This window comes from Orcinus orca, chromosome 5, assembly GCF_937001465.1.
Source record: "Orcinus orca chromosome 5, mOrcOrc1.1, whole genome shotgun sequence".
Lineage (NCBI taxonomy): Eukaryota > Metazoa > Chordata > Mammalia > Artiodactyla > Delphinidae > Orcinus > Orcinus orca.
The window spans coordinates 65,841,620-65,859,923 of record NC_064563.1 but is presented as its reverse complement, the minus strand read 5'-3'; the positions used below and the strand labels follow the sequence as shown (position 1 = coordinate 65,859,923).

Below are 18,304 nucleotides of genomic sequence, written 5' to 3'. Positions count from 1 at the left end.
AGACCAAAAAGCTCACAAGCCTATGCTTTTATTTTAGCAAACTACATGCAGTAACAGTGAAGAATACCCACAACTTTATGCAGAGATAGTAAGGTATGTGTGTGTATGTATTTATGTTTGTGTGTGTATATACATGTGTGTATGAATATATATCATATATATATTAGCAATACTCAGTTATTTTTCTGTATACCAGTGCCAGTTGGTAAACTATTATTAATCTGCAACAACGCAATACAGATACTGAGTGTTCAAAAGTTTTGTAACAGTTTGACTTTGTTGTGATATTTTTATTGTATTTTACAGAAGTATCTGTCTGTACTAGATTATAGTAAAACAAAGTTGACCTTTCAAGTTTGAGAAGTAATGCTGTATATTATATCAGCCCCTGGCATCTGGGACAGTACAATGTAGTCAAACACATTAATATTTGTGGCAAAAGATGAATATTCATATTAAGTAGTATAAACAGCCTGTCAATGGAGGTCAGATTTTGCCCTAAAATTCATTATGGGGAAAAACAACAATAAACAAACCTTTGGTTTTCACAGCTTTTTGGATTTCAGAATTGCAGATAAGGGAATGTGGACTAACAACAATGATGACACTAAAAATGATAACAGCAGCAATTATTTATATAATGGCAACTACATGTCAGACGGTATCCTAAGCATTTTTATATTAACTCATTTAATCGTCTCAACTTTATGAGGTAGGTATTAGGCAATCTGGCTCTAGGATTTGTGCTCTATGTTACCCAAAGAAGTAAAAGGCACACTCTTCCGGGGCCATTCAGGGTGGGCACAGAGAAATGATACATCTTACCAAAGCTCAAGCATGTCATTCTAACACTACCCAATATAATAACTACTGTTAAAAATAGTATCTTGGGGCTTCCCTGGTGGCACAGTGGTTGAGAATCCACCTGCCAATGCAGGGGACACGGGTTCGAGCCCTGGTCCAGGAAGATCCCACATGCCACGGAGCAACTAAGCCCGTGCACCACAACTACTGAGCCTGCGTGCCACAACTACTGAAGCACTCGCATCTAGAGCTCGTGCTCCGCAACAAGAGAAGCCACCGCAATGAGAAGCCTGCACACCACAACGAAGAGTAGCCCCCACTCGCCGCAACTAGAGAAAGCCCGTGCACAGCAACCAAGACGCAACACAGCCAAAAATAAAATTAATTTATTAAAAAAAAAATCATGTCTTGGAGTCAACAATGCTAATTTAATTTTATATACTTTGTTTATGAAAGCAAAAAGAGATGTATGTTTTACCATGAGTTCCATGCAAAACTGCTGATAAATACCCAGAAGAGTTCCAGATGGCTAATGTTTTATTATATCAGTTAAGAATTGTTATTCAATCCATAAGAACATTTCAGACTTGAAAATTTACACCTGGATTTTAAATAAGAGTAATTCATCTAAAAGGCAGCTATATGGAAAATGCTGCCGAATTAATGATTTTTAACAATTTATTATTAAAAACTGTTATTATGTAAGACCTTCCACAAATACTCTAGCCCAAAGAAGGGAGCGAGAAATAATATTATGGTACAACTGACCTGATACTGTGGCCTTTCCAGAGATGGGGTTTGGTGTGGACACCAGGGACGTAGCACTGATGACAGAGGAGGTAGCAGCCTTGCAGGGTCCCATGGTGGCTGGGCTCACACACACTTGTTGCTGCCCAGAAGTTTTCATTACAGAAGTCATAGCAGATGATGAACTGGGAGCTGTTCCTTCCGACTGCTAACCCACAGGACCAGAAATAATAGATATTAAGAAGAAAGTACTATAACTTAGAACAGTGACTGCCATGTAGCATACCCAATAAATATTAGCTATTAGCGGGCTTCCCTGGTGGCGCAGTGGTTGAGAGTCCGCCTGCCGATGCAGGGGACACGGGTTCAAGCCCTGGTTCGGGAAGATCCCACATGCCATGGAGCATCTAAGCCCGTGCACCACAACTACTGAGCCTGTGTTCTAGAGCCCATGGAGCCACAACTACTGGCCCGCATGCTGCAATTACTGAAGCCCAGTTGCCTAGAGCCCGTGCTCTGCAACAAGAGAAGCCACTGCAATGAGAAGCCCGTGCACCGCAACGAAGAGTAGCCCCCGCTCGCTGCAACTAGAGAAAGCCCAAGAGCAGCAACGAAGACACAATGCAGCCAAAAATAAATAACTTAAATAAATAAATTAAAATAAAATGGTGAGTTTTATGGTATGTGAATTATATTTGAATTTTTAAAAAAGTAATATGGCCCAATAGTGTGCCTGATGAATATCTTACATTTTTACTGCTTTTATGCTTCATTATGGTTTTCCACTATCATGCTACTTCTCACCTGTTGTGCAGGACCATTTGCTGAGAGGGCTACAGCTGGGGAACTGGCAGTTGTAATAACTCCTCCTGCTACCCTCAGCATCGTGGTTCCAGGCTTTGAGAGTTGTGAGGTGGCTGGCACAGACTTCAATGTGCTATCAGATATTTTCATTAGAGATGCCTGTGCCCCCGGGGCCGCCTGCAGAAATAAAATGGATTGGAGTAATAAGTTACCCTGGTTAATAGGCACAATTTAATCCTTACCTACATACACCCCCCCAAATACTGCATCCCCAAGAAAGTCTTGCTAATTAAAACTATATGAAGGGGACTTCCCCAGTGGAACAGTGGTTAAGAATCTGCCTGCTAATGCAGGGGACACGGGTTTGAGCCCTGGTCCGGGAAGATCCCACATGCCGCGGAGCAACTAAGCCCGTGCGCCACAACTACCAAGCCTACATGCCACAACTACTGAAACCCGCACACCTAGAGCCTGTGCTCTACAACGAGAAGCCACTGCAATGAGAAGCCCGTGCACCGCAAAAAAGAGTAGCCCCCGCCTGCTGCAACTAGAGAAAGCCCGCGCACAGCAACAAAGACCCAACACAGCCAAAAATAAAGAAAAATAACAAAAATCAAGAATAATCAATACACACATGGGTAAATCTCAGAAACATTCTGTTCAACAATAAAAGCTAACATAAAAGACTATATACTATATAATTTTGTTGATATGAAGTTCAAGAACAGGCAAAAGCTAATCTATGGGGCTTCCATGGTGGCACAGTGGTTGAGAATCCGCCTGCCAATGCAGGGGACACGGGTTCGATCCCTGGTCTGGAAAGATCCCACATACTGCGGAGCAACTAAGCCGGTGCGCCACAACTACTGAGGCTGTGTGCCGCAACTACTGAAGCCCGCGCACCTAGAGCCCGTGCTCCACAACAAGAGAAGCCACCGCAATAAGAAGCCTGCGCACCACAACGAAGAGTAGCCCCTGCTCACCACAACTAGAGAAAGCCCGCGTGCAGCCACGAAGACCCAACTCAGCCAAAAATAAATAAATAAAATAAATAGTTTTTTAAAACATCTAATCTATGGTGACAGAAAAATGGTGATAGAAAAAAACTGGAAAGAGAAATGAGGGTATGTTTTAGAGTAATGGAAATGCTCTATATCATGACTGGGATAGTGCTTGCAAGAGCATACCCATTTGTCCAAATTCCCTGAGCAGTATATTTGTGATCTGTGCATTATTCTATGTAAATTATACCTTAATAAAAGGCAACAGCAAACATCTTAGCTGTGGCAGAACAGAAAGAAAGTCACTGCACTGGCTGCAACATGAGCGGATTAGAAGAAATTAGCTAAGATTTTAAAGAATTCTGGGGCCTCATACCTGTTTAAAACAGCAAAGAGCATCTGACCAAAGGGAAGTTAGTACTCAAGGAAACCAAATGCTGGTAATTTGAAAAGATCAACAAAACTGATAAACCTTCTAGCTAGACTGATCAAGAAAAAAAGAGAAGATACATAACTATCAAAGTCAAGAATGAAAAAGGGGACATTACCAAAGATTCTACAGACATTAAAGGATAAGGGAAAATTATGAACAAGTTTGTTCCAAGAAATTCAACTACTTAGATATAATAAAAAAAATTCCTTTAAAGATATAAACTACCAAACCTCCTTAAGACAAAATAATGTGAATAGTCAGTCTTATCAATATATCTATTAAATAAATTGAAATTGTAGTTAAAAACCTTCCCAATTAGGAAAACTGCAAGCCATTACGGCTTCACTGGTGTATTCTGAACGGTTAAGGAAGAAATAATACCAAGTTGACATAAACTCTTCCCCAAAAAGTGAAGAGGAGGGAGAAGTTTCCAACTCATTTTATGAGGCCAGCATTACTCTGATACCAAAACCAGACAGAGGGCTTCCCTGGTGGTGCAGTGGTTGAGAATCCGCCTGCCGATGCAGGGGAAACGGGTTCGTGTCCCGGTCTGGGAAGATCCCACATGCCGCGGAGCGGCTGGGCCCATGAGCCATGGCCGCTGAGCCTGCGCTCCGCAATGGGAGAGGCCACAACAGTGAGAAGCTCGCGTACCACACACACACACAAAAAACCAAACCAGACAGAAATTACAATGAAAACTACTGACCAATATCCCTTGCAAAAATTCAAATTCAATTCAACAATACATTAAAAGAGGATAACATATCACAACCACGTAGGGTTTATTCTAGGAACGCAGGGTTGGTTTAACATTTGAACAATCAATGTAATTCACCTTATTAACAAACTAAAAAAGAAAAACCATAGGATCCTCTCAATAGACACAGTAAAAGCATTTGACAAAAATCCAATATCATTTCATGCTTTGAGAACTGCTGATCTACATTCAGTCATAAAAAGTGCATTATTTGTTGATATCCACACTGTCTATATCCTTCTACACTTTGTTTCATTTGGTAAGTTTTTGAGATTTAGCTATAGATGATTATGATATCCCTCGCCCAGTTAAAATTCCCTGTCATTATTCTTCCACCTATGCTAAAGACGCTGTAGAAACATACACCAAACTCCCTATAGCATTTACTTACGATATGGATATCGTGGCTGAAATCACCTATAACACTATTCAGAATCTCCTATATGAAGTCCCTCCAGAGAAATTTTAGAATGAAGTGTCTAGAAAATCTTTGTTTCTTCTAAGAAAATATTGTGTGGTTATTTTTTTTCCTCTCACAAATAGTGTGAATTTTATAACTTATCATTGTTCTCATTTTGCTTTGGCAAATTTTATTAAATATACAGGACATTACTGTTTGCATATCTAAACAACTCTCTGGTCTTATCTTCTCATTCTTATATTTTCCCAAATCTTATGATTTTATTCTTATTTTTCTATACTATTTTATTGCTTATTTTCTTAGGTAACAATAATTTCTTTGTGGAAAGAGACAAGCTGTAAATATTTTTGTGTGTGTGTGTGTGTGTGTGTGTGTGTGTATTTACCTGGGTAAACAAAGTGGTTTTTTGTCCAGAGATGACTTTTAACGTTTGCTGTCCTTGTGCAGAGGATGTGCTGACTCCCAGTGTTCCTTGAACCACTGACCCCGTAGTCAGCTGTTTTCCAGATGTCTGGGGTGATGGCTGGCCAACTAAAAACGTGCCCTAAATTACAAACAAATAAAGACCTGATCAGTAATTTGTTAAGTTCAAATGACTTGCTCTGATTCTTTAAATCACAAGGTCCCATATTATAAGCGACAGTGCTACCCTTCAATTCTACAACTCATCAAAATGATTAAAAAGAATAGCTCTGCTCTCAGTGTCACTACTAACAGTTATCCCCACTTCTCAAACTTTGCACTGGAGTTACAGAGCAGGCTGTTGGAAGCTCAAGTTTTACAATCTAGTCCCCTCATAGCTGGATTTAATCCTTCAGACTGATAACTATCTACTCTCACTAAGAACATCTAGAACCAAAATTCCATTCCCTTCCTTAGAGAGGAGCCAAGACCAGCGACAAGGGGAAAGAAAGGAGGCAGAAGCCTGTTCCTAATCTTGAATCCAATGGAACTCCAAACCATAACTTGATACTATCTCTCTGGTTACGTCTAGGAGAAAATTTTCAACTGCACATTAATACTATTCCAAATCCACGAGAGGCAACAGCATAGCAAAAATCTTTCAGAAAGATCTGGGTTTAAATCCAAACCCTACCACTAGGCTTAGCGGAGAGATCTTGGATAAGTTACGTAGGTCCTTCTGAATCTCCACTCGCTTTTCTCTCAAAACAAAGCAAACCCAAAATAATACAGATTTATAACATGACTAAAATGTTAGTATTGATGCCTGATTCCAGAGCCGTAAAGGTAAATCCACTATAATTAAAGGCAGTCATTAAATAACTGATTTAAAAGATACCAGTCACAAATGAGCAGACCTGAGGGGTTTGCTTGAGGATGTAAGATGTGTACGTCAGGTGCTGGGATATCCCTCCAGGGCCGGCAGGGCTCTGGGCTCCTCCAGTTCCTCCTCCACTGCCACTGCCACTGCCACCACCACCGCTACTGGCAGCTGAGCCAGACTGGAGGTCTGAAAACACAACCAATGACAAAGTATTAAGAGAAGGCTTAAGAGAAAAAACAGATGAGCCCAGAGAGATGTTTCCCTTAGGGCTCCACTCCTTCCCTTTCCTCCTTTCCTCCTTTTTTTTTGTAATATACAAGTTTGTGACAAGAGTGAGAACTTTCTAACGCTGAAGACTGAAATATATTTACGTTTGACTAAATGATGGTCGACTAGTTCAGCTCTGAGTACTGTACTACAATGAAGAACTTATCTTTGCAAGTGTTTTAGCTTAGTTGTGAGAGATCGAGAGTCAGATACATTTTCTAACCAAGTGTTTTTAACCAACACTTAAATGTGCTCAGAGAAGTGCTCCCAAACTTTCTGGCATCTGATTCAATTTCAGTGAAACTGCTGGAATTTAGTGTAATTTTGCAATACTCTCTCTTTTCCATCTCCCCCCCTGCTCTGGAAAAAACCAAGACTTTCTTCATATTTATAACGACGCCAGGTCTTTTTTGCTTTTCAAATTCCACTTTAAAGCCTTTGTACCCTTTTTACTTCCCTTTTGGTGACATTACATATGTAAACTACACTCTAAGTAGCTCTCTGGATGAATTTTGGAAGACTTACATTGTCTTTCTCTTACATATCTAAATTTTTGATACACCACTACTTAGGTATGAGGAAAAAACACCAGGGTAAGAGTGGAAATCGCCCATTAGAGTCAGTAAACAAAATGGCTGACTAGCTTTTGAAACTGAGTCCCCCTAAAACCAAATTCCCCTGCTGAGTTTATGATTAATCTCTCTATCCAAAACTTTATTCCCTTTCTTGTCCCCTCTGACCTCAATTCTGTGCTAACTGAACATTAATCAACCAGAGTCAGATGACTAAACCTGCCGTTGTTAACAACATCATTAATGTACTAAAAGTGCTGTTGTAGATAACATCGCTAAGGTAAAAACTCAGATTGTTTCCCTAGGGCAAGATGAGCTAATAGACCCCCAAGCCATGGACCACCTGGCCAGAGAAATGTAAACCAGAGACATCCTGACACCCAAAACTACGATTAAGAAACATCACAAGATGATGATTAACCCCAGCTTCTTTGTTCCTCCCCTTTAAATACCCTGAACTCAAAGACCAAGTTGGAGTGGATCTGAGACTTGTTTCCCACTCCCTTGCTTGGTGCCCTGCAATTAACACTAACTTTGCTGCAAACTCCCACTGTCAGAAATGGTTTTCTGTACCACGGGCACAGGAGCTCTTGCTTGATTACAATTACAACACTGCACTTTGGCAAGTGACTAATTTCAAATGAACCTAACTGCCGTACCAACTATACTTCTGACTCAGATGGAAATAATTCCTCTCACCCTTTCCTTTTCAACACTACCCAAATTGTTTTTCTCTATATGTCAAAGCAAAAGTTTATATAAGCCTAGATAAACCACCTAATTTCCTTGGGGCTTTACATCTTACACACTAAGGCTGAGCCTGTATTTCTCTTGCCATCTCCAAACCTAGCAAACTTAAGTCGCACATCTAAATAATGGCAAGCAGAGACACTTGATTCCAATCCTATTCCCATCCCCTTCAAAATAAAAACAGGCGTCCAGCAATCTTCTCAGGTGTCACCAGTTTTCAGATACCACTGACAGGAAGAAGTCTTCTTTATTTCCAGCTCACATATACAGCTTTCTCCCAACACAGGCTCAGTAGCCATACCTCTTCACTGTAATTTGTTCCCAAACCCAGACTCTGAGCAGATAAATCCAAGACAACAGTGTCACCTCCTAAGACTATGATTATTTAAACTCACTTCTAGTTAAAATGTGTGCATGTTTTAAATCCATTTGAGCAAACAGAGCTATGAAAATGCTTCCTGAAACAGGTAAGAACTGCCCCTCAGGTGGATGAGATGAACGTACCCAGAGACCCAAGAACCAAATGATTTAATGATGGACTAACTAGAATTGTTGGTAGCCCGCAGGATGGCTCCTTGAGGGATCAGCAGCAGTTTTCCTTTTCCTGAAGGGTTCTTGCTGTTCGTTGTAAGGTAGAGCTTAGTGCCAGGAGGCAAATTTGCCAAGTTGGCCAAATTAGTGGCTGGCAGCTGCAATGTCGCCATTACTAAAATGGTGAAGGGAATAGAGGGAAAAAAAGAAAGAGGAAAAACATTAAGATAAATTGGAACTGAGGGCAATGCTATCTCTAAAATTAAAACATACACAGAGTAATAAAATACTTATTCAAAAACACTAACAAACAATAAACTCTACAGTTTGCTTCCTAGATGCACAGTGCTTTAAAGGCTGACATTTTTCATTATGTTGCTAATTAAAATATTTACATACTAGAAGAGCTTTCTACAAACTATAAAGAAATTTATATCTGTATATAGAGTGACCATATGTCATGGTTTGCCCAAAGCCGTTACAATTTATACCTACGTCCCACTATAATTAATAGTGACTCTTAACTCTCAAAAGTACTGTTGTTTAGACAGTCAATAAAATAATCACCCTCTCTATGGATGAATACACATTTGCTTCTCATTTGTTTAAAGCCCCTTTATAGTCAATTTCTAGTAACGATGAATCTACTGATTTGAAACAAGACTTCTAGTCTCCCTCACTTTCTAAGAACTAAAAAATGCTACAGTCAACAACTGGCACATATACTATGAAACTATAATTCATCTTTTAAAAGTCTCACCTATGTCAAACAGCTTTCACTAACCCCTTAGAATTTACTTCTCGATGCACATCGCTGTGATACCTCTAAACATGAAAACTTTCTGCAGTTACTTTGTATTTGAATCTCCAGGAACTGAAGCCTACAGGACCATGTGAGTCCCACAGGGAAAGGACTCTCAGCCTCCTGCCACCTGCTAGAGTAGTCCCTCTCAGGACCACTTCACTGTGCAAAGCTTTGGGAGGCAGGAACCCTGGAAGCTGCACCCAATATCAGGGACTGATATTAAACTGAGGGCCATCCCTCTTCATTATGACCAGAACTAATCTCATCTTACACCACTGTGCATCGCAGCCACGCCAGGACTGCAGACCTCTCTGCCACCCGCACCCGGAGTCCCATCTCCACACGGCTCACGGTCCCTGATCTGAACCATCTCCTCATGCTTTCTTCCTTCCCTGACTCTTTCACCAGGCACCCCACTCCAGGAATTCCTGCTGTGATCACTACACCCTCTAGAACATCAACCTCCTTGAACATTATCTCTTTTTGTGGTAATTAAACTCATCAGTCCTCTGAAGATAAGACTTCCCCAGAAATCCGCTAGCTACGGGCTGTTTTCTGTCTTACCTCAATATCAGAGGGCTAGGACCAGGAAAGGAACATTTTTGCTCTCCAGTTAGACTTTCAGACCATTATCACGGCTCATGCCAGAGGGGGAGAAAAAAAAGCCCTGCCTCTTTTGAGGCTCCTACTTAGCTATTCCATCTCCCTCTCTTTTCTGCTCTAATTTACTGAACTCCCAAGTCACTTCCCCTCATTAGCTGAAGGCGGACTCCAGACTCAAAGTATTGTGCTCTGCGCTAAAGGCTCATTCTCAGTGACAACACTATAGATGACTTATTTAATTCTCTGCCTTCTCAGTGCTATATCTTCCAAACTCCAAAGGTCACTTCTTCTGGCCCATCTCAAACACTCATTTTTAATGCCACAAAAGAACTTTGTCATCAGCAGCAATTCTTCACCTCTGAAATCTTTATTTTGGACCTCCACTACCCTCCCAACTCACTGCTACCATTCTTTAGCCTCATCAAGACCTTTAAAAATTAGTAAATATCAAATACCTGAGATATATTTCTTCATGCACTCACAGAAACAAACACTAAGGACTAAAACACATTCAAAGTATTTAAACTTTTGTTTAGTAGAGAATGCCTTAGTCAAGTATCTCAAAATGCTGCTGGCAAATGACCATACCAAGACTGTACGTCTGAAATAGAACGCAACGTGGAAATAAGGACAAATGAGAATTATTCTTCAGACTTGAGAGCAGTATCAAGAAACACCCTCTATTTTTACTATTCTTGCTCATACCCACACATGCGCACACACAACTTAGAGCAAAAGCCTTACAGGCCTCTATGTAAAATGTTACATGAAAAAGATTAACATGTTTTTATATACTCCTTAAAACATCAACAACCTAGGTTTTTCTAGAGAGAACCAAATAGCAAATAAAATCACTAGCACAGAGCGTTTTGGAAGGGGCTGCTGCTGAAAGGGCCCCCGATTAGTATCAGTTACCTGAACCCTGGGATCCACTCTTCTGAGGGCCAGCAGCAGTGACCTGAGCCTTGGTTAAGGCTTGCATCGGCTGAGCGACAATGGTTCCTCCACCTCCACTCACAATTGCCTTGGCAACTCCTTGGGTCACAACTTGCTTTGGACCAACTGCTTTGGCGACAGACGAGCTGGCCTTGGCTACGAGGATCTGGCCACCACTGATTGCCACTGCCTGCTTCACTGCCGAAGGTAGGGTAGACCCAACTGGAACCCCAACAACCTGTTCAAAACAGAGGAGAACCCAGCAGTGCTTCTTCTCATAGTCCCGTGAGGGGTCTTAAAGCAGCACAGTCACTTCCAGCAAAGAACAAAAGCAAACCCCTAGATAACAACACATGGAGTCTAATTCAATCATCTAGGAATTCTACCTATGATGTGAACAGCAGTATTTCTCAGTCTGGATTTTATTACAATAAAATGTTACAGCTTTTGTCTTAACCCCAGCTACTATCTATAACCTATTTTAATTATAAAAAGTAATGTGTGTTTTTTTTTTAAAAAAAACACAGGAAATACAGAGATATAAAGAAAAAAACTCTACTCATCAGAAATAATCTCTTAATTTTTTTTTTTTTTTTTTGCGGTACGCAGGCCTCTCACTGTTGTGGCCTGTCCCGTTGCAGAGCACAGGCTCCAGACGCGCAGGCGAAGCGGCCATGGCTCACGGGCCCAGCCGCTCCGCGGCATGTGGGATCTTCCCGGACCGGGGCACGAACCCGTGTCCCCTGCATTGACAGGCAGACTCTCAACCACTGCGCCACCAGGGAAGCCCTCTTAATATTTTTAATGTAGTATTTACTTCTGATTCTTTTAAATGTACATTTTGAAACCAAGATTAGGATACATATAGTTTTATAATTTTTAAATTTAACATCATGTTACAACCATTTCCACTGTTATTTTCCAAAAACGTTTGAGATGACCAAAAAATAATGTATTAGACTAGATATACCATAATCTAAGTATTTCACTACTGTGTGACTATTTAGATAATTTTAAATTTCGCATTATGAAAAAACTGCAATAAACATTCTCATATATGAACTATGAACTCCACTACATACTTTTAAATATCACCTTTTCAGTAACCCCTTCTGTGTTATCCCCATCTCCATCACTAGAACATCTAACAATTCATGTCATTTATTATATGGTATAACATGTGACACCTCTTCCAACTTATTTTTTTTAAAAAGTTATCTTTTTCGGGCTTCCCTGGTGGCGCACTGGTTGAGAGTCCGCCTGCCGATGCAGGGGACACGGGTTCGTGCCCCGGTCTGGGAAGATCCCACATGCCGTGGAGCAGCTGGGCCCGTGAGCCATGGCCACTGGACCTGCGCATCCAGAGCCTGTGCTCCGCAACGGGAGAGGCCACAACAGTGAGAGGCCCGCGTACCGCCAAAAAAAAAAAAAAAAAAAGTTATCTTTTTCTATACTTTCTAATCTTTCCTTTTCTTAAAGGTAGACATTTCATTAAAAAAGAAAAAGTATAAGCTAGAAAAACATTTAATTCAATTAAAAAAAAAAATCCCAGCACCCAAAGAATGAAAGTTAGAAGTACCTAGTTCTAAAAATACCGTAAATTTTTTCAAGTAAAAGAATACTTCAGAGCTCTTTTAAAACAAGGTCAATAGTACAATGTTCAATTAGAAGAAACAACTTAATTAATGGAAAATTGGGGCAGTGTTTCACACTCCCTAATTCTTTATTTCATAAAAAGAACTTCTCACCAGAAGCTAGATAAAAAGACTTTTACATTCTTTTTTAAGAATGGAAAAGATCTGTCTTCTAAAGGCAAAAAAGATAAAGAAGAAAGTACTTTTCAACCATCAGATTGGAGGGGAAAATTTTAAAGCCTGATAATACCAAGAATTGGCTAGAGGATATGGGGAAACAGGAACTTTTGTTCACTGCTGGTAGAAAGGTAAATTTGTACAGCCACTCCAGAGAAGTACTAGGATATCTACTAAAATTGAAAATTCACCCTCTACTGGTAGGGATATATCCCAGAGAAATCTTAGACATGTGCTCAAGGGAACATACACAGAAAGTCCAAGGTAGCATTATTTGTAATTACAAAAAATTGTAAGTAATCTTAATGTCTACAAAATGAAATATGCTTCATGTCTATAGATAGAGGAATGGATAAAATGTGGTATAAGACAGACTGACGGAATAGCATTCGTTAGTTACAATGAATGAACTGGAACTATATATATATCAACATCAACAGACTTTGCAAGTACAAATATTGAGTGAAAGGGGAGTTGCAGAAAAATATGAGTATAAATATCTTTTATGTAAATCTTCAAAATTCACAACACTACATGTTACTTACGGCTATTACGTATGTAATAAAAAGTATGGACTGTCAAGCTACACATCCAAATTCATGACTGTTGTTTTGGGGAAGAACGAAGTGGACTGCAACTTTATCAGTCATATTTTATTTGGAGAAAAAAATGTTGAATTAAATATGAACATGTTAATTCACAGTGGAGGATATGTGGATATTGATATTATTCTCTGTATTTACTGAAATTTTAGAATCTTCCCAAATTAAAAAATAATAGCATTACCTAAGGTAGAACAAAATGTCAAACCATATAACAACTGATGAATGGGATTTTTAAGTTAAATAATCACTAAATCATACATGGTTCCTTTTCAAAGAACGTGAATATAGTAAAATACACTTGTCATGTGCTTGGACAATATGGCTGATGTAAAGAAAATGGTCCCCTAATCAATTGTTATAAACCAGTGTATCACAGAGGAAAGAGTATAGGTTTTTATAAGCAGTCAGACCTGCTTTCCCAGTTTTGTTCCATCAGTTAGTAGCTGCACAGTTATTTAACCTCTTTGAGTTTTAGCTTTAGATATCTCATCTATAAAATACCTCATAAGATCATGAGGCATAAATGAAAATAAGTTTATAAAGTGCCTAGCCAGCATGATGTACACAGTAAACGACAGCTGCAGCCAGCACAACACTTGTTACTATGAACTGAAGACTGGTGATCTATGAGACTACGTAGAGACTCAGGACAGAAAGCCAAAGGATAAACACCTGTCACTATCTTCAGCATTTGGCCAGGGCAGAGGACCTTGATCTTAAGGTTCAGTTAATCAAACAGAAATCAAAATATATAGATAACAGCTCGTATCTGCTTTAATATTCTAGGAGGAGAAGATCAGCAAAATGCTGGTAACTGCTGAAATGGAATAATGGACATGTAGGATTCATTAAAATAGCCTCTGCACTTTTACGTACGTTTAAGGAAGGAGGGAAAGAAAGGAAGAAACAAAACAATCAAAGAGGGCTTCCCTGGTGGCGCAGTGGTTGGGAGTCCGCCTGCCGATGCAGGGGACGCGGGTTCGTGCCCCGGTCTGGGAGGATCCCACATGCCACGGAGCGGCTGGGCCCATGAGCCATGGCTGCTGAGCCTGCGCGTCCGGAGCCTGTGCTCCGCAATGGGAGAGGCCACGGCAGTGAGAGGCCCGCGTACCGCAAAAAAAAAAAAAAAAAAAAAATCAAAGAACCAATGGGTTGGGGGGAGAAATAAGTTCATCTAGAATGGAGAAGAGAAAACTCCCAGCTATCCTGGCTTGGTTAAAACAATCCCTGATGATTATCCAAATCTCTTCATTCTGACTGTATGAGCCTCGTTATATAGGCAACATGGAGTGTTACTGTAGCTACAGAGCTGGGCACACTCATTCCCCCTAGAGATGTGGAGATATACAAACTCTTCTTACTAATCAAGAACTTTTCTCTGCATTGATAAAAAAAAAAAAGCTTCTTAATCCAGAAAATTATTTTTAAGGTATGGCAGAAACTGCCAGCTGAACCCCAATATGTATTCTTTGCTTCTCTCTCATAGTAACAGAACCCCCGATTTTCAGCTAGGGACATGGCCACACAGAATACCTACTATATTTCCCAACTCCTTCACACCTAGGTCTGACATCTCATTTCTGGCTAAAGGGACGTGAACAGAAGTGATGAGTGCAAATTTTTGGTTCGCTCTCCCCAAACCCTCTTCCCTTCCCTTTTCCTGCTGGCCAGAAATGTGAACACGGTGGCATGAGAGGAAGTGGCTATCATAGCCCACAAGCTGAAAACCAAATTTTGAAAATGACAGAGCAATGAGATGGAGTCTAGATTCTTGATGATTGTGGATCCAACACAGCAGGGCCGCTTACCAGACTTTCATGTGTGAGAGAAGTAAACTCATTTAAGCTCCTGGTTTGGGAATTTGTTATAGTAGTTGAACTTTTTTCTAAGACGTCTGTCTTTACATTTCCTAAATATATCACACTTAATAATCCCTTGTATAAGCTAAATTACACATAATCTATTTTCATGTTCCTAAATTAACAAAGAAAGCAAAGATCTTAAAGGAAAATAATATATACATGTGATATCACTTATATGTGGAATCTAAAAAAAAATACAACAAACTAGTGAATATAACAGAAAAGAAGCAGACTCACAGGTATAGAGAACAAACTAGTGGTTACCAGTGGGGAACAGAAAAGGGAGGAGGTGCAATATAGGGGTAGGGGATTAAGAGGTACAAACTATTAGGTATAAAATAAGCTACAAGGGTATACTGTACAACACAGGGAATACAGTCAATATTTTATAAGTAGAAATGGAATTTAACCTTTAAAAATTGTGAATCACTATACAGTACACTGGTAACATATAATATTATATACAAACTATACTTCAATTTAAAAAAAGGAAAATAATACATACATGTACCTATTTTAATTTCTTTCCTCCAATCCCATGCATCTGACTTGCTTTTCCCTCCTTGTGCCAACCTCTATCCTCACACTCAACTGCTTCAAAATGTCCAGAATATGACACACCTAATCCCTCCGAGAGCCAAATAAAACATAACCATGCTGGCCACAGGAGGGCAGTTTTTACTAGCAGAGCTTGTCCACCAAGAGCAAACTGCTCACAAGATAAACAACCCCCCCTTTATTCTAAAACACTGAGGAGAATGAGGAAGTCTGGCATTCTACTGGGGAAAACCCTATGCACAGCTGTCTATGACACCACAAGCAAGTCTCTTGAGTAGGACACTGTAACCCCAAATTAGTTTTTTTTTTTTAATACAACATTTGGCCTAGAACCTGAAATCACCTACCAACTGATTTCCTCTTCCCCTCCCACAGCACTGCTCTCCGAATTTCCTTAGTTTCACCTTTGTTCTGTACAGTTTTAAATACTTAATTTTGATTCATGCTTTGATTTGGTGTTTCTATTCCTGCCCTCCCTGTGCCCTGTACGGACCTTTGCAAGTCAGAATCTACTTTAGCAACCTGAAGGTGAGGATTCTCTATATGTGATTTTTCCCTGGATGCTGAAAAATACAGCCACTTACGATTTAGTTCTCAATGACAGTAACTATTACATGGTACTCACACATATATACATAGGACTCATCCTCACATAACTTTAGCTGCTATCACTTATTTAGCACCTGCTCTGTGCTAGGTCCTCTATATACAATGATCTCTAATTCTCCTACAGCACTGAAAGGCAAAGGGTATTATTTCCTTTTACTAGATGAAAAAACAAGGCTGAGAGAGATAAATTTGCCCAGCTCACACAAGTAATGAGTGGCTGAGATCTGAGATGTGTAACAAGCTCATGCTCTTTTAACTACACCACACTGCTTCCTTCCCATGTGAACCACCAATTCCTCAACTGTCTCTTTTCATGTCAAAAGCAGCACCGCTTTCTACTTTTATGAAAATGATAAACTGTGTTTCTATTGTGCCAAAGTTGTGTGGAAAGTGAAACAGTACCATTCTGTTCACCCTCCTGTTTTCTGGCATACTTTCTCTGACTACACCTCAGCAATAACCAGGGACACCCTGTACTTGCAGACAGCTCTTTATCTCAAGTCTAAGGCATGTACAAAATTTCTGGGATAGATGTCTTGTTTCATGTTCTGCTTCTCTGTAGTTTTTTCACACTCTTCTGTGGCTTTTCTTATCAGGTACCTTTACACTTAAGGCATTCTAGCACAAACCCAGCTATTTTCTCTTGGTCCTACCTTGCCATTAGGTAGGTGGGAATGTGACAAGAAAGCCAATACAGTTGTTCAGTATTACTGGGTGAGCAGATTTGCAAAATGCAAAAGTGGCAAAAAGCAGAAACTTTTCAGAGCTTCTGAGCATAAATAGCAATGCTATCATGATTCAAAAGCCTAAATCAGTAATACCATGTATTTCTAGGTGAAGCAAAATAGATTTTAAACAACATACAGGATGTGTCTGAGTACGAAGACTAGATGACAATAACCGATTCACGAAAGGACTTGAACAAAATGCTTATCCCTGAAGCCAAAACAACAGAGGGAGCATCAGGAAGTAGTTGGGGGTTGCCTGTTTTAGTGATTCTGGCTATGGAATCCCCAAAGTCAAATTTTTTTTTTTTGCAGTACACGGGCCTCTCACTGTTGTGGCCTCTCCCGTTGCGGAGCACAGGCTCCGGACGCGCAGGCTCAGCGGCCATGGCTCACGGGCCCAGCCGCTCCGCGGCATGTGGGATCTTCCTGGACCGGGGCACGAACCCGTGTCCCCTGCATCGGCAGGCGGACTCTCAACCATCTGCGCCACCAGGGAAGCCCCCCCAAAGTCAAATTTGATGCTGTAATTCCATGGTTCCTAAATTTACCTAATCATATGAGTCAGTAGCAGAGTTTGTAAAAAATCCACATTCCCAGGGTCACCAAGAAGTTCTGATATTTTTAATCATCAGTTGAGTCTTATGAGCAGAAAAGTTTGGGAAAGTGGTTAATGAACTCTTACAGATTTTAGAACCACCTATAAGACTATGAATTTTTAACTCAATCTATATGCAGCCATCTAGACTAACCAAAATATCTAAAACCTATTTTAAAGTTGAAAAGCAAGCGCTTCACATAGTACTCTTAATATCCTTAATAGCTTTAGGATATATCTGCCCTAAAAGTAAGATTATTTAACTCTGGATGTTCTAAAAGCATGCTTAGGTTACACACAATGGCTCACAAATTTTAACAGTTCTGGAATGGGGAATTTTGGAGTCAACCAGACCTGGGTTCAAATTCTCTGTCACTTATTAGCTGTATGCTCTCAAGGATGTTGCTTAACCTCTCAGAGCCACAATTTCCTCATTTGTAAAATAGCAGTGAAAATATCCACCTTGCAAGGTTGTCTGAGGTTTACAGATAATATGCAAATAAGAGCATGATATACTTTGGCACTCCTAAGTACAACGGATGCAGGGAAACATGTATCTGATTTAGAGTTCTCCCAATATGTAAATTCCCCAAACCTTCAAATTATAAAGAAAATAAACTCTCTAAAGAGCCAAGAATCATTTAACAGATCACACAGTCGAGACATCAGAGGTGCAAACTATAGCAGTCTCCTATCAGAAATAAACAGGTAAAACAGTGGACCTCGATCCTGTCAGTTAGACTTGAATCAAGTGTAAAGTTTGTGTCCATGATGTCAATCATCTTCACTGTCGGAGAGATAACACGGCATCCCTTCA

The 18,304-nt window shown here is 40.1% G+C and overlaps 1 protein-coding gene across 9 annotated transcripts in view; it reads right to left on the bottom strand.

Annotated features, from left to right (window-relative positions):
• Nucleotides 1–18,304, bottom strand: part of YEATS2 (YEATS domain containing 2) — a 109,338-nt gene that overhangs the window by 19,385 nt on the left and 71,649 nt on the right. For all 9 annotated transcript variants that reach the window (XM_033403135.2, XM_033403136.2, XM_033403128.2 and 6 more), the window contains 6 exons: nucleotides 10,699–10,957; nucleotides 8,389–8,550; nucleotides 6,290–6,441; nucleotides 5,356–5,514; nucleotides 2,356–2,532; nucleotides 1,573–1,759 (listed from right to left, as the gene is read on the bottom strand). In XM_033403135.2, the coding sequence (XP_033259026.1) occupies nucleotides 1,573–1,759; nucleotides 2,356–2,532; nucleotides 5,356–5,514; nucleotides 6,290–6,441; nucleotides 8,389–8,550; nucleotides 10,699–10,957 (1,096 nt within the window). The remainder of the gene's footprint in view (nucleotides 1–1,572; nucleotides 1,760–2,355; nucleotides 2,533–5,355; nucleotides 5,515–6,289; nucleotides 6,442–8,388; nucleotides 8,551–10,698; nucleotides 10,958–18,304) is intronic.